Source organism: Grampus griseus, assembly GCF_964374135.1.
Source record: "Grampus griseus genome assembly, chromosome: X".
Lineage (NCBI taxonomy): Eukaryota > Metazoa > Chordata > Mammalia > Artiodactyla > Delphinidae > Grampus > Grampus griseus.
Window position 1 is genome coordinate 95304570 of NC_138999.1, and position 22113 is coordinate 95326682.

General features: G+C 45.9%; 1 protein-coding gene across 5 annotated transcripts in view; it reads right to left on the bottom strand.

Annotated features, from left to right (window-relative positions):
- Nucleotides 1-3992: 3992 nt before the first annotated feature.
- CHRDL1 (chordin like 1) overlaps nucleotides 3993-22113 on the bottom strand; it is a gene marked incomplete at its 3' end in the record, with an annotated part of 114860 nt that continues 96739 nt past the window's right edge. For 2 of the 5 annotated variants that reach the window (XM_082681461.1, XM_082681460.1), the window contains exons 9-12: nucleotides 18539-18733; nucleotides 11786-11953; nucleotides 9447-9536; nucleotides 3993-6328 (exon numbers count right to left, since the gene is read on the bottom strand). In XM_082681461.1, coding sequence (XP_082537587.1) covers nucleotides 6198-6328; nucleotides 9447-9536; nucleotides 11786-11953; nucleotides 18539-18733 — 584 coding nt within the window. Of the gene's footprint in view, nucleotides 6329-9446; nucleotides 9537-11785; nucleotides 11954-18491; nucleotides 18734-22113 lie in introns of those variants that run through there. The other 3 variants (XM_082681459.1, XM_082681458.1, XM_082681462.1) reach the window with 2 other exon arrangements.

Genomic DNA, 22113 nt, shown 5'->3' on the forward strand with positions numbered 1-22113 from the left:
CTCAGAACTCCTCTTGTCTACATTAACTTGAAGCCAGGCCTTGGGTCTTTTGTACTGTCCATTTTGTGAAGGCTCTAGACACACCATGTGGGAGTCTAATTATTCATTCATACACATATAGACATGTAAGTTTTGTAATATGTACTGTAGCTATTCTAAACCTTGCACTACGATATAGATAGTATATATAGAAATATAGACGCTATACTTATCCACAATATTGAAGTCTAAGCAAGAATCCTTCACAGCTGTGAGGCTGATACCACAAATGCAGGGACATCTTGCTTTAAGCACTAAAAAAAAGAAAACTCTATGTGTAAATCCAATATTATCAGTGATTTTAAAAGATACCTTATGCCATAATGGAAAAGAATATATATATACATACATATATATATATATATATACTTGAATCACTTTGCTGTACAGCAGAAATTAACACAACATTGTAAATCCACTACACTTCAATAAAAAAATATAGAGAGATAAAATAAATAAAAGACACCTTACAGAAAATCATTTTTCAAGGCAAACAAACACTTTTTCATTTGTATTTGTTAACCCAGATTTTATTCGTTTTCCTTAGGTACAGAGAAAATGTCCTGAAGGCTGGCCTCACCCTTGGATATTTAAGTAATCCCTGGACTGCTTTCTTTCCCAGCTGGAGAAAGAATCTCATCACATTGACTATTCACTTGGCAAATACTTACTGAATGTCTGGAAGTGCTGGGCACTGAGTCCCTGCCCTCTCAGAGCTTTCCAGACTTATCAGGGAGACTGTGGCTGGGCAAATGCTTTAAATTTTAACACATGAAGGCATGTAAAAGGTGAATGCTTTCCATGTTCTTCTCTCTAAAATAGGTCAATAATGGGACCTATCACATTGGGCTGTGGTGAGGATTAACTGGGAAAACATACATGTCAATCGATGACTACAGTGGCTGGCACAGGGTAAGTGTTTTGGTTGTTATTTCCTAGGAGAAGAATGAACTGTGCCTGAAAGAGGTGGACAGTCTGAGATGAGCAACGTGAGTTTTAAAAAATGAGTATGTGTTCGTGAAGGAGAGACATCAGAGGATGAATGTTCCAGGCAAATGGAGCTGTGTGCCAAGGCACAGAAGTACTAAGGACAGAGTAGGTACCTGGAGAATGGATATGGCATGTTGGAGGATAGAGTACATAGGGAGAAATGGAAAATGGTGGCAAACTCCGGGGAGGAGCAGGCAAGGCTCCAGAGAGGAGGTGACATTTGGACTGGGTCTTGAAGGATAAGTAGGAGTTTGCCAGGCAAAGAAGAGGGAAGAACATACTAGTGGTGGCAAAACATACACAAAGGCACAAACTTGTAAATGTGTATGAAATATTTGGGAGACGTCATGCTGTAGCTGGGGCTCTGCATTCAGGGACTTCTCTCTTCCGCTTGGAGGTTTCAGAGGTATCTGAACTTGTTTGGCAGACTGGTGGGGTTGGGCTCCCTGAAGTCAATTTGCACAAGGGATTCATTGGGGAATAAAAGCAGTACATGTGCACCGAAGGAAAGAGGGATGAGGGGAACAGACTCACATCTGTCTTACAGGCTTATACGTGCAGACCTCAGAGATATTGCAGGTTCAGTTCCAGACCACTGCAATAAAGCAAATATGGCAATAAAGCATATTACACAAATTTTTTGCTTCCCTAGTTCATATGAAAGTTATGTTTACACTATACTGTACTCTATTAAGTGTGCAACACCATTATGTCTAAAAAAACAACATGCATACCTTAATTTAAAAAGACTTTATTGCTAAAAACTGCTAACGACCCTCTGAGCCTTTGGTGAGCTGTAATCTTTTTACCATAGTAACATCAAAGATCACTGATCACAGATCACCATCATAAATAGAATAATAATGAAAAAGCTTGAAATATCACGAGAATTACCAAAATGTGACACAGAGACAAGGCATGAGCAAACGCTGTTGGAAAAGTGGCACTGAGAGACATGCTTGAGGCAGGGTGGCCACAAACCTTTAATTTATAAAATACACAATAGCCGCAAAGCACAATAAAATGAGGGTGCCTGTGTTCAGCAGAACCTCTCCATATTGGCAACTGAGCCCTGAGAAGAGCTGAAAGTGGAACCTAAAGGGCTTGTTAAAGGCTTGTTTCCTTGAGAAACTCCAGGAGACTCTGAAGCACAAGAAGACTGTGCTTTGGTCCATGTATTATGTACTCATCAACTACGTGTTAACTGTTTAATGTAAGGTGGCAAAGTTTAACATCGCAGGGGGAGAGAGGAGGGCCTTCTCTCCACTTGTGCACGGGATACGGTGCCACTGTGGAACACTGAGGACTCCAGAGCAGCACCAATGTGGTGGCGCTTCTAGGCCAGCAGAAGGAGCACCCTCGGGCAATGTCACAGCTGGCGGCTGTGGTGACCGTCACGAGACATGTTCTGATGGAGGCAGCGGACGGCCATTTTTTCCAGCAGTACCTCTCACAGAGGATGACCAAAGCAAGAATGAACTAAAAGGGTGGGTAATGTGGTCGCAGGCAGGACTTGTCCTTGTGCCCTTATGAGATGATCCTGAGGGCTTTCTGGGAATTCCTTGCAGGGGTGGGTAAAGACTATACAGGGAGGAAAAGACCCTGCGACAGGAAGATAAGAGCAAAAAGCAAGAAACATGGGCTACATTGAGGAGACCAAACTGATAGGACTTGCTGAAATTTGGATGTGGGCGATCAGGAAAAGGGAAGCCTGCCAGATGGAGCCAAGGCGTCTGGTTTACATGGGGTTCCCCCAACGGAGGCGGAGCAATATTGGGATTTACAGCCCATCATTCCAGAAGAAAGTATGTCAGGCATAAAGAGAGACCAAGCCAACAGAGATGACGGGAATGAGGTGTAGCTAATTCACAGTAAGCGGATGGCAACCAAAGGCTAAAAAGCTGTCCAGGCTGTGGGTCAGGAATTGAGTTTCCAGGGCTCCTCATGGGGGCGTGGCTCCTCATGGGGGCGTGGTTTCTCATGTAACCCACACAGCAGGCTCACCCTCCTTTCCCATCACCTTCCACCTGTTCCTCTCTATAGGACCCCTCCCTGCAGTATTCACACATGGCCAAATATCTCCCATATTTAAGACAAAAACTTTCCTTTGACCTCATATCCTTCTCCAGCTACTTCCATCACCTTTTCTCTCCACTCCGTAATTGAGCATCTCTAAATTGTGACCTTGAGCTGCTGTCTCCAATTCCTCATCTCCCCACTCACTTCTGGCCTCTGCTCCTCTCACTTCTCCAATATTTCACCACCAATGACTTCTGTGTTGCTAACACCAAGGCGTCCTTTTCCGTCCTTACATTGTTTGACACTGCAGCTCTCATATCTTGGCTTCTGTGATAGCAGAGATTTAGCTGGTGTTAGGGGTCTGAGGGACTTTAGTTTGGATCAACATATGCGACAACACTTTTACCCTGCTCCCTATGCAAATGTGCCACTGAGCAGCAACCCAAAGTGAGGCCCTCTTGAAGCCCAAGTCAATGGCCTTCTGTCCCCAAGCTCTTAAAGTCTTAACCTAAATACAAGCCATAAATCAATGGCTGTTTTCAGTGCCAGTTTTGAACATCCACGGTCATGCATGAATGCTCACTACGCACAAGACAGTGGTCTAATCACCTCACACGACGTGACCAAATTAAATCTCACTGCAAGATTGAAGGCAAAGGGCGACAGTGCTACTGTTATCCCCATTTTATAGATGGGAAGACTGACACAGCTGCTAAGTGCAGAGCTGGGATTAAAAACCAAGGTCGGCTGACCGCAAAGTTCTCACTCCTAACCACAAGGTGGTAGCGTGAGAGGGGCGTCAAGCTGAGTGTGCAAAAGCCGGGCCTGCCCCTCACCTGTTACCCAGTCCAAGGTCAGTACTGCCCAGACTCAATCACTCACACAACACTCCTGGACAGGATTTTTCCAAATTAAGTTTTTTATTAATTTAAAAATCCAGAAATACGGTGACTACATAAATAAGTACCATATTTAGGTACATGTCCTGTGAGAAGAGTGAAAGGGTAATACTGCTATGTTACTCTTGTTTACACGAGTTAACTAGAAAATGGCTATAACTGCTAAATGGTGCTTATGGGCTTTGTTGTTCCGAGTGTTTATGGTATAAATAAATACACAAGAAGAACCACATCCATTCCTCTCTACTAACTGCAGGCGGCTGGGCCTCTTCTCTCTCGGTCCTACTCTGTACGCAACACTGAACACTGGAGGGATTCTACGTTGGCCTCACACAGCGCCCCAGCTCCTGCTTCACACAGCTTGGCAAAGGTGTGTCCCAGGGCCCGGGGGAAGGAGTCTATCTAGGGAAGCTCCCTGGGTGTTCCCTTAAGGTTGAGCTTTCAGAGAACACCTGGGTGGGAAGGCTTTGCGGTGAGTCATCCGCAAGGGGAAATCACTGCTTTGCTTTAGGATCCGGTGACTCGTTTCCACACTACCGGGAAATTGCCACCTCTGGGAGGAAGGCAGCAGCTACTCAATCACGCCCCCAACCCCCTCCTCCACCAATAAGGCTCTGTGGCCTTTCAGCCCTGGATGTCCTCCTTCCTTCCCTCCCCCCCCAACCCCCGCCCCAGGAGAATGTGTCTAAGAGGCTCGTCCCCTGAAGGCCTGACCACCAGGCCCCTACATCTCTTTTATGAGAATAGACTCCTTTATGCCAGCTTGCCATAAAGACTGGACCTTTTACATTTTTCCCTATTGGTGTCAAATAAGGAAAAAAATTTTCCTCTTACCTATGGTCACAAAGTAGGAAACATGGGACTTCTCGGTCCTTAATATTTAAGTACTCACTAGAGTTCATCCATGCCCCTTCAGAGGAGATAAATCTAGAAGGCAGGCTTGAGATCCCTGCTGTGGAAAAGGTATAGTTTTCCCGCAAAGATGATTTCTAAAGCCAGGCCTCAGAATGGATCATCTGGGCTCTGGTATTAGGCTGCAAAGAGACATTTTCGGAGCAGCCTTCTCTGGGATCCACGATTCAGATCCATGGTTGGTGCATGAGGGGAGAATGGTAGGAAGGTTTAGATCATTATCAGAATCCCCATTTCCCCAAATAAGCAATAATTCTCCTAACTGAAGCTCCTGAGGACAGAACCCCTTTGCCAAGTAAAAACCAACTCCCATAAATGGAGAAGAAGGGAAACCACCCTCTTAAGAAGCTTCTAGAATTTTATCATCTAACCGAAATCTGTGGACTAGAGAACTATGACTTCAAGAGACTAAGCGAGGATCGAGCTGTTAATTGGTGAGTTTTGTTGACTTGAAAACATACAGCTGGCCTTGCTGACTTCTATCAACTCCTCTCTTCAATAACTATTTTGTCTTATATGGATTCAGTTTCTGAAAAGTTTACCCAATTCTAACTTCTTTATGGAGGCCCCATAGGTTCAGGGAGAAAAGAGAAGTGTGTCATTATGGAAAAGTTCTTTCCCACCTCAAAGTGAAGGCAGCCAGGAAATGGTGTTCCTGCTCTTTCCCAGGGTTGATGCCATCAACAACCATACCACAGACCCAAGGGCACAGGCTTTTGTTCACAATTCCTTATTCATCCTCCAGGGTACCAACCACCTCCAAGCTACTTCAGAGCCAGGCAAGGGAAAGAAGGGGAGAGTCTACACTGGCCTTGCCTCCGAATGAAGGCTGTAGTTCACTGTGCGTGCGTGTGTGTGTACATGTGTGTGTGAAGATGGGGAGTTAATTTTTTTAAAACACAAGACATTCTAAAATTTGAAGAGCAGAATTTCATACAAATATTTTCTCTGTACTAAAAAACTCCTACTAAGCAATTCCCTTCTCTTTCTTTCACTGGAATAACTTTCTAGATAGAAACCCGGGGGTCTTGTTTACTCTTTAACCCGTAAAGAAACGTGAAATGCGATTCTCCCAGAAACTAGAGCAGGGTTGTGGCGGCGTTCTAGCCCTCTTCCTACCACAGAGAATTCAAGACTCTTCTAGTCTCTTTGGAGGAGATGTTTAAGGGCTGACACACCACTCCAATAAAGGAGCAAGTTATGCTGTGCATGGCGTGAATAACTGACTGCATTTGAGTTTGGGGTTTTAGGGCACTGTTGATTTAAGCAAAGTAAGCCTGCAGTCCAGCCGCAGCTTGAGTTTTCTTGCTTTACTCTATCCAATACTGTCTGTCTCATCTAACAGTGGCCCTTTTCAGACCTTTCCAGGTACAAAACTTTGACCAAATCTTCAAGCTCCGTTCGGCACACACGACTTGAACACATCTGGCTGATCTGGGCTTCTCCTTCAGTGAAGATCTTCCACTGGCCTAAAAGGCAAACACAGAGTGGCCCAGAGACGTGAGACGAGGGCAGAGCCAACGAGGTGTAGAACCGATATACCCCACCCTTCCCCACGCACTCACGGACCTGCCAGGGGAGCTGGAAGATGAGCATCACGTGATTTCAGCAAAATAGCCCCTGAAACACTTTTCTGGGGACAGGTACGGAAAATGGGCCACGGAGTCTTCATTTCAACACACAGCATTTGTAAGAATCCCAAGAAGAATACAGAACTGCCTCCTCAGGAGTAAAACCGAAGTATTGGGTTGGCCAAAAAGTTTGTTCGGGTTTTCGTAAGATGTCACAGAAAAACCCGAACAAACTTTTTCCGCCAACCCAGTATTGTTCTTGGGATTTTTACAGTTGACTTAGCATTTGCGAATTGCTCCGCTATCAGGTCGTTAGCTATTAGGTGGCTCACTCGGCAGCTGGTCAAATAAGGCACTTTGGAGACCAGTACTTGGTACATTACTGGGGCTTTGCTTACTCTTTGAGGCCTGAATATTAGTTTGGGTTGCTTGATTATTTACTGCTCTTTTCCCTATTCCTGCCGCCCTTTGTTAAAAACCGCTCCCCTCTGCTTTGTCTCATGCCCACACGCTGGCCTCACACCACCTTCAGCGGCCCTTCCAGCCTCCTATGGCTCCGCAGAGAGTTCCAGCCTCACATCCGCCACGTGATCCCTCTCTGCTCCGGTTGAACACGGCCGCATCCCTTCCGTTCCTTGTCATCCCTGCTCCTGTCCCCCTCCACTCCCTGTTGTCTCTTCCCCCGCCCCCGGAACTGTCCATACTTCCAGCGTGTCCTCACCAACTTCTCTATTCCCCCTCCTGCCATGCTAACTGAGCAAGCGGTTTTGACTGCACACCCGTGCTCAGCACTGGAAACCACCTGATGTCTCTGGACCATCCCTTTCTAACTTTCCTGGTCCCTCAGTGGTAAGATCATCCTTCCCCAGCTATCATCTTGCTCTGTCGAATAGCGTTCCTAACAAAATGTCTACCCTGGATGCCCTCTTCAGCCTTTTCAATCCTGTGCTCATGGTGCTGCAACCTGGAGAATTCTGCGAGTCCAAGGTCGGCGAGCGCCTCTTAATCCAGAACCGTTGTTGAACCTCTTTTCTTTCTCTCGCCACAGAAGACCATGCCCCACTTCCTTACGGCCTCCATTTCTCTGCTCCTTTCTCCCTTGGATTCTTCACTTTTCCCTATTCTCTTGGATTCGATGGGAAAGGAGAGATGGGTCGGGCAAGGAAGCAGCTTCTACCAAAGCCCTACGGTGTGCCAGGATCTGACAGGCACACTATATACAGGAGTCAGGCTTGCTCTGCTCTGTCCCCAGGTGACCCTGAGGGATCATCTCATTACCTACGTCCTTCAGAGGCACACATCATCTACCTCCATTATGCACCCTAAATGCTAACTGTGACAGGAAGACTTCGTTTAAATCATCTTTCAAGTGCCCCAGTGCCTAGCACAGTGCCTGGCCCACAGTATGAACAAATATATGTTCTTTGAAATTAATTGGTAATTTCAAGTCACATTATTGATTCTATAGACTCTGCCTTTTTATTCCTTACAAGAACTTCCAGCTCCTCCATTTGAATTCTCCTACTGTCCAGTTGTCTACCTGTCTCCTGCAGAATGAACAATTGACCTCATCGACGCTATGTCCAGCTGCCTATTGGATAATGCTGCTCATATGGACTTCAAGCATCTTAATCTAAACGTGTTCCAAGTAAAACTCATTTTTGTCACCAATGCCTGCTCATTCTCCAGAGTTTCCCACTGGTGAATGGCGTTACTATTCACCCAGTCCATAAAGTTGTTAATATTGGAGTCATTCTAAACTCATTTCTCTCTTTGATCCTGATCGTGACGGTTTAACCTCAGCCCCTCACAGGGACCCCTCCTCCCCTGTCTAACCGACTTAATACAGTCTAACAGCTTCCTGTTAAGACTATCACCAGCTCTCTCACTAAAAGCCCACCTGCCACTGCATCCAGCAAGTACCACTTTCTAAAAAACAGATCTGAATGCATCGTTCGCTTGCTAAAACCCCCCACTGGGGTTCTCCGGTCTGGAGACCAAGTTCAACTTCTCAGCATGGCATACTGGGCTCTTTAGAATATGGCTTCTCAAAGTAGGTGCTTAATAAATGCACCTGACAGCCGAGAGACATCTTTCCAAAGCCCCATTTTGACGCCACTACACTGTGTGTAAGTTTGCAGCAAGCACCCATGCTCCTTCCGGGCCCTCTAACTACTTCCTACCTCCAACTCTTCTCAGATTTCTGTGCACCCTACGTGGCCTTTGTAATTCTTCCTCACCCACACCCACCCACCCACCTCCACATTTCTTGTTTGCTCCTGTCAAGTCTTCTCTTAGGCTGTACCTTCTCCCTAGACTGATTTCCTGACCTGTTGCCCAGTCACACCCTTCTCTTTCAAAACCCACCTCCTCCCTGAAGCCTTCCCCGACTAAGCCCACCTGGCTCTCAGGCTCTCATCTCATTGTTCTTTGCAGATTCCCCTGAGCACTTAGGTATTTAACTCTTCAGAAGTATACTAATTCATAATGAAGGCATTTTCATGTTCTGTCTCGCCCATTAGAATTCCCTGTGGATAGAAATTCTGTGCCTTTTATTCCTTCAGAAGTGCTTACCCCCCACCCCACCCCCCACGCAGTGCCTAGCAGGATCTAGTCCCAGGCTCCATCTAGCGTAGAAAGTGGGAGAGCCGCAAGTATGCTTGAGTGTCTGAGTGCTTTTAAAGAAACACGACCAACCGGGGCAGTTCCAAACAGTCAAACAGAGCTTTGATACAACACAAGAATCGATATGCAGTCATCTTCTCTCTTTCTCTCTCATCCCCACCACTGAGGACATAGCCTTCCAGATGTGAAGTCTCCACAGATAGACCAGACCTCCCACCCTCTTGAGACTCTGGGTTTAGTCACCCACAGGAGAGAGAGAGAATATCCTCTAATGCTGACATGGACCACTGCTCCTGTTCAGTGAGAGCACGGTGGGTACTTTATTTGGGGCTATGTGACATTGAAAACTGGATGTGTTTTCCAGGGAGGAGTAAAGAGAGTCACGACTTACTCAGGGTTGTCCTGGTCACCAGCTTGAAGTGATGGAGCTCCTCAAACATCCTCTTGGAGATCTTCTCAATATGGAAGTGCTGGAGGATGCCTGGGGCCAAGCACAAAGTGGGGCAGGTGGTCAGGCGCTCTCTATCTGGAACCACCAACCCCTTTTTCTGCTTGGGCTGAGCATATCATCTCACTACCGGGGCTTAGGAGTCTCGAGCGGGGCTGTGTAATGTGCTTAACCAGGAACTTGGACGGCTCGAGGGTTATAATTGACTCCATTTGTTTCCTTGGCTCACTGACCTCCCCCCTGGTTCTCTAGAGGACAGAGATAAGGGAGACAGAGCTGCTGACCGTGGGACCCGCTCCTGGGGAAAGCCACAGAGAATCAAGCATGGATGCCGGATGGAGTTTCTGCAGCCAAAGGCAGTATTAGACATTCTGCCCTTGCCCCTGGTCTGGGTAGACTATGTCCCTGCCAAGCCACCGGGCTACCCTCCTGGCTCGGCAGCGAGAACCAGCAGTGGGTCTTGCAGACAGGTTGTGTAAATGGAGAAGCCATCCTTATTCCTGAACTCACCAGATAGCATATTTTCCTTTGGGAAACAGTCACAGCTCCTTTCACTTTCCCTTATAAAAATGGGCAGAGTGAAGATAACGGGGCTCCCACAGTCTCAACCTTGCCTGAATAGCTTTTATCAGAATAACACGTGAACAACTGAAAACTGCCACTTAAATAATCCTCAAGAGGTCTACAAGGAGCGACGGACATGGAGCCTGGGTTTTCCTCTATCCACTATGCACAGATCTTGATTACCCAGTGCTGTGAACAAGAGCTTACTTAGAGGCGACACTAGCAAGTTGAAAAGCGTCCATGCATTTCTGTGAGGCGAGAGATGTGGGGCGATGGATGCCTAGTGAGGTCACCGCTAAGGAAGCCAACAGAACAGTGCTTAGTCCTGGTGACCAGTTACAGAGGAGCTAGGGAGTTAGGGATGGCAAATCAACATTCCTGGGTCTAGAGCAGAAACAAACAGGGATGAGCCTCATATGTGTGTTCTAGCATATTTTTAAAGGGGTAGAGAGGAACTTGTTCTTTTGAGAAAGAAAGAAGGGAGAGAAGAAAGGCCCACAAAATACTAGAGCAGTTGTTTCTCCAAGGATGGGTCCAAGTGCCACCTGTATCAGCATCACCTTGCTATTTGTTAGAAACACAAATGTTTAGACCCTACCGGAGGCTGACTGAATTCACACTTCTTGGATGGGGCCAGGTAACTGTTGTTTTTTTTTTTTAATAAATTTATTTATTTATTTATCTTGGTTGCGTTGGGTCTTCATTGCTGTGCGCGGGCTTTCTCTAGTTGCGGTGAGCGGGGGCTACTCTTTGTTGCAGTGCGCGGGCTTCTCACTGTGGTGGCTTCTCTTGCAGCGGACCACGGGCTCCAGGTGCGCGGGCTTCAGTAGTTGTGGCACAGCAGGCTCTAGAGCGCAGGTTCAGTAGTTGTGGCGCATGGGCTTAGTTGCTCCATGGCATGTGGGATCCTCCCGGACCAGGGATCAAACCCATGTCCCCTGCATTGGCAGGCAGATTCTTAACCACTGTGCCACCAGGGAAGTCCCGGTAACTGTGTTTTAAACCAGCTCCTTGTGTGATGCTGAAACTTACACAAGTTTGAGCACTCTCGAGCCTTATGCGGGAGCCAATTGAAAAAGGATGTGCGTTATTTCCCAATTCCTAGAAAACTTGACCAGACTAGATCAGCCCTAGTCTCGTAGCTATGGGATGGTGTGAACAGCTGCAGGGATGATGGTTTAAATTTGTCTTACTGCAGAGTCCCCAGCATGGTTCGAGAGACTCAGCTGTGCACTGAATGATTGCATTTTCATGTTTGTTGAGCTTCCTCTGGGAAACAATGGTAGACTACAGTTTGGGAGTTTAAAACCCTGGGTGTACATCAGAATCACCTGCAGAGCTTTCCCAACAAACCCTTAAGCCCAAGCCCCACCTGGCCAATTAGTCAGACCCTCTGCAGGTAGGCTCAGGGATTTGGTATTTAAAAACCTTCCCAGACGATTCTGGTGTGCAGCCAGGGTTAAGAAGCACTCCTCCAGCCTTGGTTGTGTGAGAAAGACAACAAAACCCAACAGTCAATACTTACTTTTTAGCCCAGGTCCTGGTTAAAGCTAAAGGCCACAACAGCAACGGTGGGAGTCATATGTTAGTTTCTAAGCAATCGGGAAATCTTCTGACCCAGAGGAACAGGTTGAAGCAAAATGAAGGTGAGTCTTCCATTCCTTCCCTGTGTCCCCCTTACAAAAATATTGACAAGAAATTAATGTCGTCTGGCTCACCCTTTCGAATGGTCCAAACGTGGACCTCTACCTGAGGCGGTCTCTCTGTCTCCAGCGCTATTTTTCTGGTGGTCTCCCCATCCTCCATGAACACAGACTCATACACGGGCATGGTTTCTTCTCCACAAAAGTAGCCTTTGCTGTCAAAGCTTTGGCCAGGAAGTTCTTCTGGAATCAGGAAGCAAGTAGAGATTTGTCATGGTTTTCCAAAACTAGGAGCGAACCTCTATATTTATGCATCTCTTTGTTCATAGCACCACACAAGCATCAAAAGTGGACAATCTACAAGAACATTCCTACAGAGATAGAAATCCCACCCCTATTTCACTGGCTCAGCTGAGGCTGCCCCTGTAACAGCCACGAAATCACAAAGAAGCACGTGACTTTGAAGTCCACGTGACGACAGAACACTGGCCCCAAAGCTACACTGGATCCACCACCACCGCATGAGAAGTGGATCTTCACAAAGAGGAAGAATGTGACGAGGCACAAATCTGCTGGGCGCTTAAGGGAACACAGCATTTTCGATGCTGGGTCAGGATCATGGTTGGGCTAGCTCAGTGTTGCCAACAGAGACCCAAGGAATGGGCTGACAGAACGCCTCGGTTAGCTTCCCTGACGTCAATTAGGCATACTTAGAAAACATTTATGACGCTCATTTATGTGCACATACTTGCCCAAAAGATCTATCCAAATTGGCTTGACATTTCTGAACGCTCTTTGATTTGTTTGTAAGCGGAATGCTAATACCGGATCAACACCAGTGCCAAAACCTAGACGTCAGATTAGTCATGTGTATGCTATGCCAAATGAACGGGTGGAAGACACAAAAAAATTGGTCAATCCCTCAACTATGGATCATTTAAAGTATAAACTAACTTGTTGGATTTCAGCTTCCAGGCATAAAGGTACCAGCCCCCTCTTACTCCCCATTCTGCTCCGCCCTCCCCTTTCCTCAGCCCGCTACTGAAAGAAGTTTCCCTTGCTTGGTTATCCGTGACTTAACTTGCTTTGCTGGCCTTGTCATCAGCACCCTCTTCAGCTGTGCACTTAAAGTGTAACACTCAAATCGGGAACAACAAAGACAAGCTGAGGACACCCTGAAAAATTCTGAATATGCGCAGAAGCCGTCTGTAAGCACATCTGATGAAAGCGGTGGGTGTTGAGTGCTTTGGGCCCGTGACTCTAATTAGGGGGACTCATTGTTAGCCAATGAGAGGCACTTGGACTAGAGGTTGTAATCAAATGGCTACTGCATGTCTCTTGCTGACCTGATTAGCTCTCCCATCCCCACCACCATTTTGGCACTGGAAGGACAAAATCCTGGTCCTCTCTGGACGATTCCAGGTTGGATTACTCAATTCGTAGATTATCCTAGAGTCAAGCTTTCTTTCTCCTTGTGTCTTTCTTTTTAGTTATTTAAGTACTCGGTGGGCTGGTCTTTGTTGGCGATGCATTAGGTGATGAAGGGACTTGCACGAGCACTTTTCAGTAGGTGGAGGGGGGAGGAGGTCATGGAGCATAAAGGAACCTCTATGTATTTAATTACTACCTTTAGAATGAGAGCCGGGTTCCTGTGTTAAATCTTGCCCACCAGCTTAATACTAGCTATAGCTACCATAGCCATATGAAATCCATGATGGCACTGGAAGTACCTATCATACACTACAAGTTCTCCCAGTGTCCTGAAGAGTTATCCTGCCCCACCACCCCTCCCCTCCAAGAACTTAATTTACTCACCAGAAGGGATCTATAAACAACAAGATCCATTAGTGACTCACCCCTGGCTGGCGCATGAAAATATTAAGAGTAAATAAACAGAGCATGTCTTTCGAACTACCTACTCGGCAACCTCTTCATTCCACATCGTCCACTTCAAGGTGCTTCCTGATCACTGCACGTGAACCTACTTTCCTTTCCTTCTGGGGAAGTATGCCATACCTGAAGTAATTTCTGGGCATTCCCACTTCCCACGAGAATGCTCCTGTCCTGAGCCCTCCAGAACTAAGAAATTGAGAAACCACTCCATATGGAAGTGGGGATGACTGATGCAGGAGATGTAATATCCCAGCCCAGGAAACAAACTTGAAGTCTTACCAGGGGCTTTTTATGCTGTAACCCAAAAGGAGTGTGTCATTACGGGAATTCCAGGTATACTGGGGTGGTATGGTGGGGTGGAGAGGTGAGTTGGGGAACCTTCAGGGAGTAGAAGTCCTACACAACCCTGCAGATGGCCACTGACACATGAAGCAAGGCCAGCCTCCACCAGAGCAAAGACGAGAGAGAGAGAGAGAGAGAGAGAGAGAGAGAGAGAGAGAGAGAGGAAGGGAGGGAGGGAGGGAGGGAGGGAGGGAGGGAGGGAGAGAGAGAGAGAGGTGAAACTCACATCCTTTATTGTGGCCTTAGTTTGTTACTGGGGGGCCTGCAATCATTTGTTCTAATGAAACTTTTGGCTGGATCATCAGTGAATTTTATTTGTCTCTTTTCCCTTCTCAACGTGAATAACTGAATTTACCGTTCTTTTTTCTGTTGATCTTCTTCTCCTCTCACTCCTTTCTTCCTTTTCCTCTGTGTCCTGTGTCATTTTCTAAGAGGCTGAGAATGTCATGATCTTCCCTTTCTCACCCCTTCACATCACTCAGAACTCTACTCAAACATCGTTCTTCAGAGAAGCCAACCCTGACCAGCCTTTTGAAAGCACTTCACCCTGCCTGTGCCATTCACTATCGCCTGATCCTGTCTGTTTTCTCTTCTCAGTACTCATCACCACTGAAAATTACCTTATCGGTTTGTGTTCATTGCCTTTCCTCTCCCACTAGAACGTAAAGAGCATTACTGGCAAGTAGCCTGAGTCTGTCTGCTTTATCTCCCTATTCTCAACACCTACAACCATGTCTTGCACACAGAAGGCACATAACGTGTTTCCAGGTTGCATGCTGCGCGAACAAGTGCACGCCCCTTGAGGATCTGAAGTTGCTGAGTACCCGGGCCTCCGTGGACAGCGACTCTTGTAAGGCAACGTGACTATTGGGAGACTTTCAATTTGCAGACATCCATGTGTGGCTTGCTGAGGGCAGGTGACAGAATGGGACAGACACTCTCTCCTTCCATGTTGCCCAGTAAGTCCTCTATATCTACACGTCTGAGCAGCACGGGAAAGCGGGAAAAGCCACTCTTCCAGAGAAACACATTGTCAATGATTGTTGAAAATTTAGAAAATACACATAAACAAAAAAGAAGAAAATAAGAACTACCCATCATTCAGTCACCCAAAGATGGCCACTGTTACCTTTTGCCATATGCCCTTCCAGTCTTTTTTTTTTTGGCTAAGCATATTATCAACGTTTTCTCTATTAAAGAGAAGAAAACTGAGGTGTATAAAGTGAAGTGACTTGCCCAGAGTCACAGAAATAGATAATAAAACCAAGGTTTGGAACCCAGGTCACTTCCAGCCCATTGTTTTTTCCAGGCCAGCAGAAAATGTTGACTGATTTAAAAAAAAAAGGCAAATCAGTTACTTAAGTGTTGGTTTTGACACACGAGCTTGAGAAAAATACAGTCTGTAGTATTGGGGTGACAGAGTACTGGATTGATGATCCAGCATTCTAGCCCTGGTTCTGCCACTGGTTTTCTGTGTGACCTAGATCATAATATACATATTGTTTTCTAGCTTGAAGATTTTGTACTTAACAGATATATTGCAAGTATGTTTCTGTGCCATTAAATCTTGTTCTATAGTGATTTTTAATGGCTATATAATATGCCACAGTACAGATATACCATAATTTATTTAACCATTTCCATACTGGTAGACTTTCAGTTTGTTTCCAATCATTCACTATTGGAAACAGCACTGCAGCAAAAATCCTTGTTTGTATGTCTCTGTACGTCTCTGATCACTTTCTTTGGATTTCCAGGAGTAGAACTGCTTAGCCAAAGAGTATGAACATAAAGGTTTTAATAAACGCCACCACCTGAAAGGCGATGCCTGTCCTGTGTACTGTGCCCACACCTTTTTGATTCCTTCACTCTTATCTGAATCACGTACAGCAATACAATCCTAACCACACAAAGAAATGGGATGTGGTCTGAAGGTGTGAGATTCAAACTGGAATATTATATAGTGGGAGGGTTTATCTTACCTGGGTAGTTTAGGTAACTATTAGTTTGTGTATGAAATTATCTTGTTGTATTACTTTTATGATGATAGGCATTAGACCCTTGACAGGAGAGAAAATTGTGCTGGTAGAACTACTTCCAAGTGACACTGAAAGGCCTGGGGATCCAGTGAGGTGGGAGACTTGGAAGTTACAATAGGTCATCATGGCTGGGTGGCTGCCATGTTCATACCCTCAGAATGTGCTCTCTCCGTGCCCCTAGTGAGTACATTTCCTCAACAATTTTAATGCCTCAATTCTCCACTCCATATCAGATAGCTCCTGTCCGTCCTACCCACACTCTGCCCCTACTCTGGAAGACGAAGCTTGTTACATTAAGAAAGATTTTGTTTGTGCCATAAATCAGTGCTTCTCAAACTTTAATGTGCATTGCACTCACCTGGGGGACCTTGTTAAAATGCAGATTCTGATGCGGCAGGTCTGGGGTGGGACCTGAGAGTCTGGTTTTCTCACTAGCTCCCAGGTGCTGCCGGTCCATAAACCACACTTTGATTAGCAAAACCATGAACTACCCTGGGCCTACAGCAGTGGTTCCCAAACTTGTCTGCAAATTAATATTATGTGGCGATCTTCTAAAATAGGCCACAACTCAAATCAATTAAATCATAATCTCTGGGGATGAGACACAGGTTATTTTTTTTTAGTTTTAAGAGTTTATTTGAGCAAAAATTGGTTCAAATTGGGCAGCATCTAGTCTAACAGATAGAAAGGAGCTCCAAGGAGCTGTACAAAATGAAAGACTTTTACAGGCAGAAGGGAACAGGAACAAGGAAGTTATATTTGGAAAAAAAGTGGATTGGTTATTGCCAGGGCGCTTTCCTTTAAGGGATGGCATGGGTCTATCAGGCAGGCGACCTCACTAGTGCTGATCAGGTGACTCCTGATTGATTGGTGTAGGATTTCATTTCTGGGAGAGTGAAAATTAATTGTCTCGATTTGGTGACATGGGGCTTAGCAAAATTGACTCCATGTTGGGCCTGTTGTCTTGTTTTTAGCAGAAGAGACCACCTGGTCCTCGTTTCCATCCTCTGTCCATCCTGGCATCCTTCCACATGCCCTCTGGTCCTTGGTGGTCCAGCCACACTGACGGCCTACTCATCCCCGAGCCTGTCTAGTCCTCAGTTGTTGGTCCAAGAGACACAGGTATTTTTAGAAGCTCTCTGGGGGATTCCAATGTGCAGAGAAGTTTGGGAACCATTGGCCTACACGAAGATGCTCAAAATACATATATACTGAATACACTGACGAAGTTCATGTCTGTCTGCTACTCATGAGGAATTGCCTAAATTGAATAAATGATTTAGCTCTCTGCCTACACTTAAAAACATTTGTTTTTTTTAAAAAAATATTTATTTATTTGGCTGTCCCGGGTCTTAGATGTGGCATGCGGGATCTAGTTCCCTGACTAGGGATCGAACCCAGGGCCCCTGCCTTGGGAGCGTGGAGTCTTAACCACTGGACCACCAGGGCAGTCCCTAAAAACATTTGGTTTTTCATCTGTGTTTACAACAGTGCTTTGCAGATAGATATAAGAAATGATAAACTCATGTGCCTGGAAGTGATTAATTCATTCAGTCCTTGAATGTTAGAGCTGGAAAGACCCTAAGAAATCTACTCTAACCCTCTCATTTTGCAGAGAAGGAAACTGAGGCTCAGAGAGGTGAAGTGACTTGTTCTAGGTCACACAGGAAACCAGTGGCAGAGCCAGGGCTAGAATGCTTAATTATCAAGCCAGTACTCTGTCACCCCAATACTACGGACTGTATTTTTCTCAAGCTCGTGTGTCAAAACCAACATTTAAGTAACTGATTTGCCTTTTTTTTTTTTAAATCAGTCAACATTTTCTGCTGGCCTGGAAAAAACAATGGGCTGGAAGTGACCTGGGTTCCAAACCTTGGTTTTATTATCTATTTCTGTGACTCTGGGCAAGTCACTTCACTTTATACACCTCCGTTTTCTTGTCTTTAATAGAGAAATGATAATATCATTATAGCATTTTAGAATTGGAAGGAAGCTTACATATCAACTATTCCAAACTTTTCATTGTATAGATGAGGATGATGCAGCCTAGAGAAAATCTGGCACATTTCCAAGGTCACCCAGCAAGTTAGTTATTAGGACCAGAACCCACTCTCCTTCCACTATGCCTCACCTGTCTCTAGTCCTGTCTGAAAGAGAAAACGAAGGTGATTGTGCTTTGATGAGTTAAACGGTGATATAAACAAAGGGTGCTATTGTCCTTCCTAATAATCACGATAACCTAATTCCTCTACTATTTAGAAAAGCAAGGCTTAGGTTCGGCCCTTAGGGCTACGTGGGACCAAAGGTGTGGTAGACACAAGCAAATCCCCAGCCTGTTTCTGAGAAGTCACTTTCTTCCAAGCAACCATCTTATCAGCCCTTCAAGAGAGGAGGGAACGTAGATTGTTGTCAGTTATTAGAACTATTACCATTACAATTATATGGCAGGTTGTGGTTATGTTTCTGATACTCAAAGAACATTGAGAATGACCATGTGGGGATCTCAGTCAACCAACGGCAGGGCTTCCAACCAACGCACCTTTTGCCTTTTTACCTGGACACACCTTGCAGCACTTTCCATCTATTTTTTGAGGATACTTGCAGGGGTATCGACTGGGGCAGTGGATTTTCTTGCACTCTTGCTTGGTGACATTACAGGTGCACAGCACACACTCCACAATGCCAAATGCCCGGAGGTTTGGGTGCCAGGACTCGCCGTGGGAATAGGTCTTTCCATTGGAAACACACACTGGAAGAGAACACAGGACTGGAAATTAAAGGCTAGGGAGCTGAAATGGGCCCCGGTGCTCAGAGCCCAAGCCCTGAACCCCTTAAGACATCAAGCATCCTTTGTTCTTGTTGTGCCCGTGGAGGTGTGTTTACAGAGCAGCCTCTGTAACCGAAAAACAGCTTGTGCCTTGCTCTCCTGTCAGCAACTATTCAGGATCTTCAGCAGAGGCCTCTGGACGCCCACAAGGGCCTGACACATAGTAGGCCATCAAACAGTATGTTTTAAATGGAGGAATGAATGGATGCATGAAAGCAGAGTTCTAGCTGTCCAGGGTGTCTGATAAGGAACCTCTGCTAGAATGTAGTGTTCAGACCTGTAGTTCCACAGAGGATTGGGATGGCCCAAGTGGATGTGCTTCTAGGCATGAAAATCTCCCAGGAAGGTTTGCTGTCCAGGGAGACTAGTTGCAAAAACTACTGGTCTTCTCAAAGGGCCAAGTTTTTCCAGATTCCGAAGCAAATCCATTCAGAATGTCAAATGCTATGAGAATGTGATCTGCTAACACAGATGGGTACGGAGCTCAATGGTGCTGGCTTACTCTCTCGAGTGGGAAGGAAGGTGCTGAGACAAGACTGAGAAGGAAAGGACCCACCCCTCCCGGGTAAGTGGTGAAAGGTAGCCTTTTACGCCTCTAATCTTCTGGCGACGTCCTGTATCCTCATAGTAGCTGCAGAGATTTGGCTACAGCGAATCACTGACTGCTCTAGAGATACCCTTTGGTGGGCTCACATTTGCTGAGTGGAAGAGAAGTCACCAGCTCCATGTTTTCTGGGGGAGGGGTGCGGTTTGCAAGAGCAAGCGTCTGGGCTGCAGGCTGAGGGGTCTATGAAGGGAAGGAGTCCCAGGAACATCCTTCAGTGCAAACCAACCAAGACCTATCCGGCTTTGACTGTAAGGCACGGAGCTAAGCTCCAGTATAAGACCTGCACAGAGCCGCAAATGGGGAGGTCTGAGAATGAGTTCTCTCTTTTTTGAAAGTGCTGAGACATTCTGGAGATTTCCAGCCATGACGGGGACTGGGTGTGTTTCTCATTATTCCCATCACCTCATCATGCCCAGGGAGACCTGTCGGTATCCCAATCAACAACATCTCTAGGGTGGGTTGTATCACTTAAGGCGGGCCGAGGGTGGGAGGAGTAGCTCCACTTGGGGCGTTTCTTAGGAACTGACTGATTTGGCTGCAAGACAATGGCCTCAGAAGGATGAATCATTGGGCTATTTCTCTCATCAAATCCACTGGGTCACATTAGGAAATATGGACGATGTCGGCTGCCTTTTCCTGTCCTCTGCAAGAGCTGCTAGAGTACTAGCCCCTCTAACAGGTCAATCCACGTAAAGATTTCCAAGAACCTAAGCCAGAGAAGCTCCTAATCGTACAGTGAGATAGAATAGGGGCTTGAAATCTAAACTGTTGATGGAATCACAGGACAAGATGGACCAGATGTGTTGTTCTCTCTCCCGCCAAGCCCTCTTCTCTCTCCTCCCCAGACAGTGACACACCCTTCTAGACAACGAGATCGTGTGGGGGCAGACTCTGCTTCAAGAAAGTTTAGGCTGGACTCAAGAATGGTGGGGTCCTGCTGCTTCTCCTCTTGAACTCTAGCAAGGGACAAAGTAGATGTATCACAGAAGAACACATTGTTAGCAGGAGGGCTAAGGAGCGGGGCAGGCAGGACCCCCAGGGTTATATAGCCAGGTCCCCTGTCCCCTAGACATTTGGACTAAGGGAATAATCCACACTGGGTAAGAGCCTACACTCTGAAGTGCAATAGGGTGAGATCAGCTCTCTAGGGGGAAACACAGCCTTCTCCCCACCAACAAATTCTCAAGATGATTTCGATCATCCAGCTGGGGCGCTGGGAGTCGGAGATCGGGACAAGTGACTCTCCAGTGAACTATAATAGAGAAAGGTCAGGAGAGAACAGCTGCATTCGAATCAATGGGGTCAATGAATAAATGAAAACCAGCTGCGGCTTTTGTAGGACATGGAGAAATCAAGGGATGAGCCTCTGCCCTGAAAATGAAGAGGCCTGTGGAAATTATGGGATTTAGGATTTTCAAAGACCATTTCCCCACACGTTTTTTAAGGCTTTAAAATACTTTCAGAGCAAATGGAATCTATTGAAGGCAATTTAGGATTGAAAACCAAACTGCATCTTTACCTAACTCCTCCTCCTCATTTCATAAATTCATATCAGAATGCCTTGGAATTTCAAAATAATAAATTTCAAATCAAACCCAGATCAATAGTAAATATTTCCAATTCTTCTAATACCTCACCATTTTTTATTAAGAGTTTTATTTTGAATGTTCTTTTTTTAAGCCTGTTAGTTTCAAAAGCAATTTAATTTTTTTATCTGTAATCTGAAATTTACATCTAACTAGTAACAGATGTGATCAACTGGCTTTGGCCTGACCAGCTTTGTTGAGATTTATAGTAGGAGTTCTTTGTAACGGATTGTTTTTCACCCATGTTATTCAATCATTTGGTTTAATAATTTATTACTTTTAACCCATTCAGAGAACTGCCTTTGATTTGTTTTTCCTTTAAAGGAAACAAAACATGTTTGTGGTTTCATAAAAAGGAACCAGCTGAGCTTTTGCTCTGAAGAGCTGGTTGACAGGATGCCTAAAGGAGTAAGAAGCAGTCAATTGTTTGATCGAATTTCTCCTCCCCCCACCACCCCCGACCCCCGCTACTGGCCGGGAGGCGGCGGGGGTGGGGTGCACGCGGTGGCTGGAGAACTCTGTGCAGGAAGGAACAGGCCGTGGACGTGCTTGGCCGAGTGGGTGCTCAGCCAGGAGGTTTCTGGATTTCTCACTGGATTACTCACTTCTAAGCATAATCTCCTCCTATGAATTAGAATCTCGGAGTGGGAAGCCTGGAATAAGCGCCTTTAACAAGAGCGCCAGGAGAAGCTGGGGCAATGAGGGGTGAGAATTGCTATCTCTACGGTTCAGATGAGAGCTTAAGAGGCGTTTAAAGCCGACTACCTCTGAATATTGGGTGTCCTGCTGGAAAACAAACCGCCTTTCGTTCTGTTAAAGCCCCAGCAAACTTTCCCAAATGACCTTCAACCCCCAGAGGCAACGGAGAAAATGCTGGAGGGTGCATCAGGTTCACTGCTTTCTCACCTTCGGTCCTTAATAAGGACAGATACTCCTGAAATATAAACTATGGTCTTTGGACTGTATTTAGGAAAGTCCTAACAGTCCTCTGGAGTCACTTGTCCACACTCGCTTGGTAGACCGGATGCTGAGCGATCCACATGGGAATGTCTGATATGTATGGGAGAAAGGGTCCTTTCCCAGCTCTCCAAAGACCAGGGCTGCTGAAG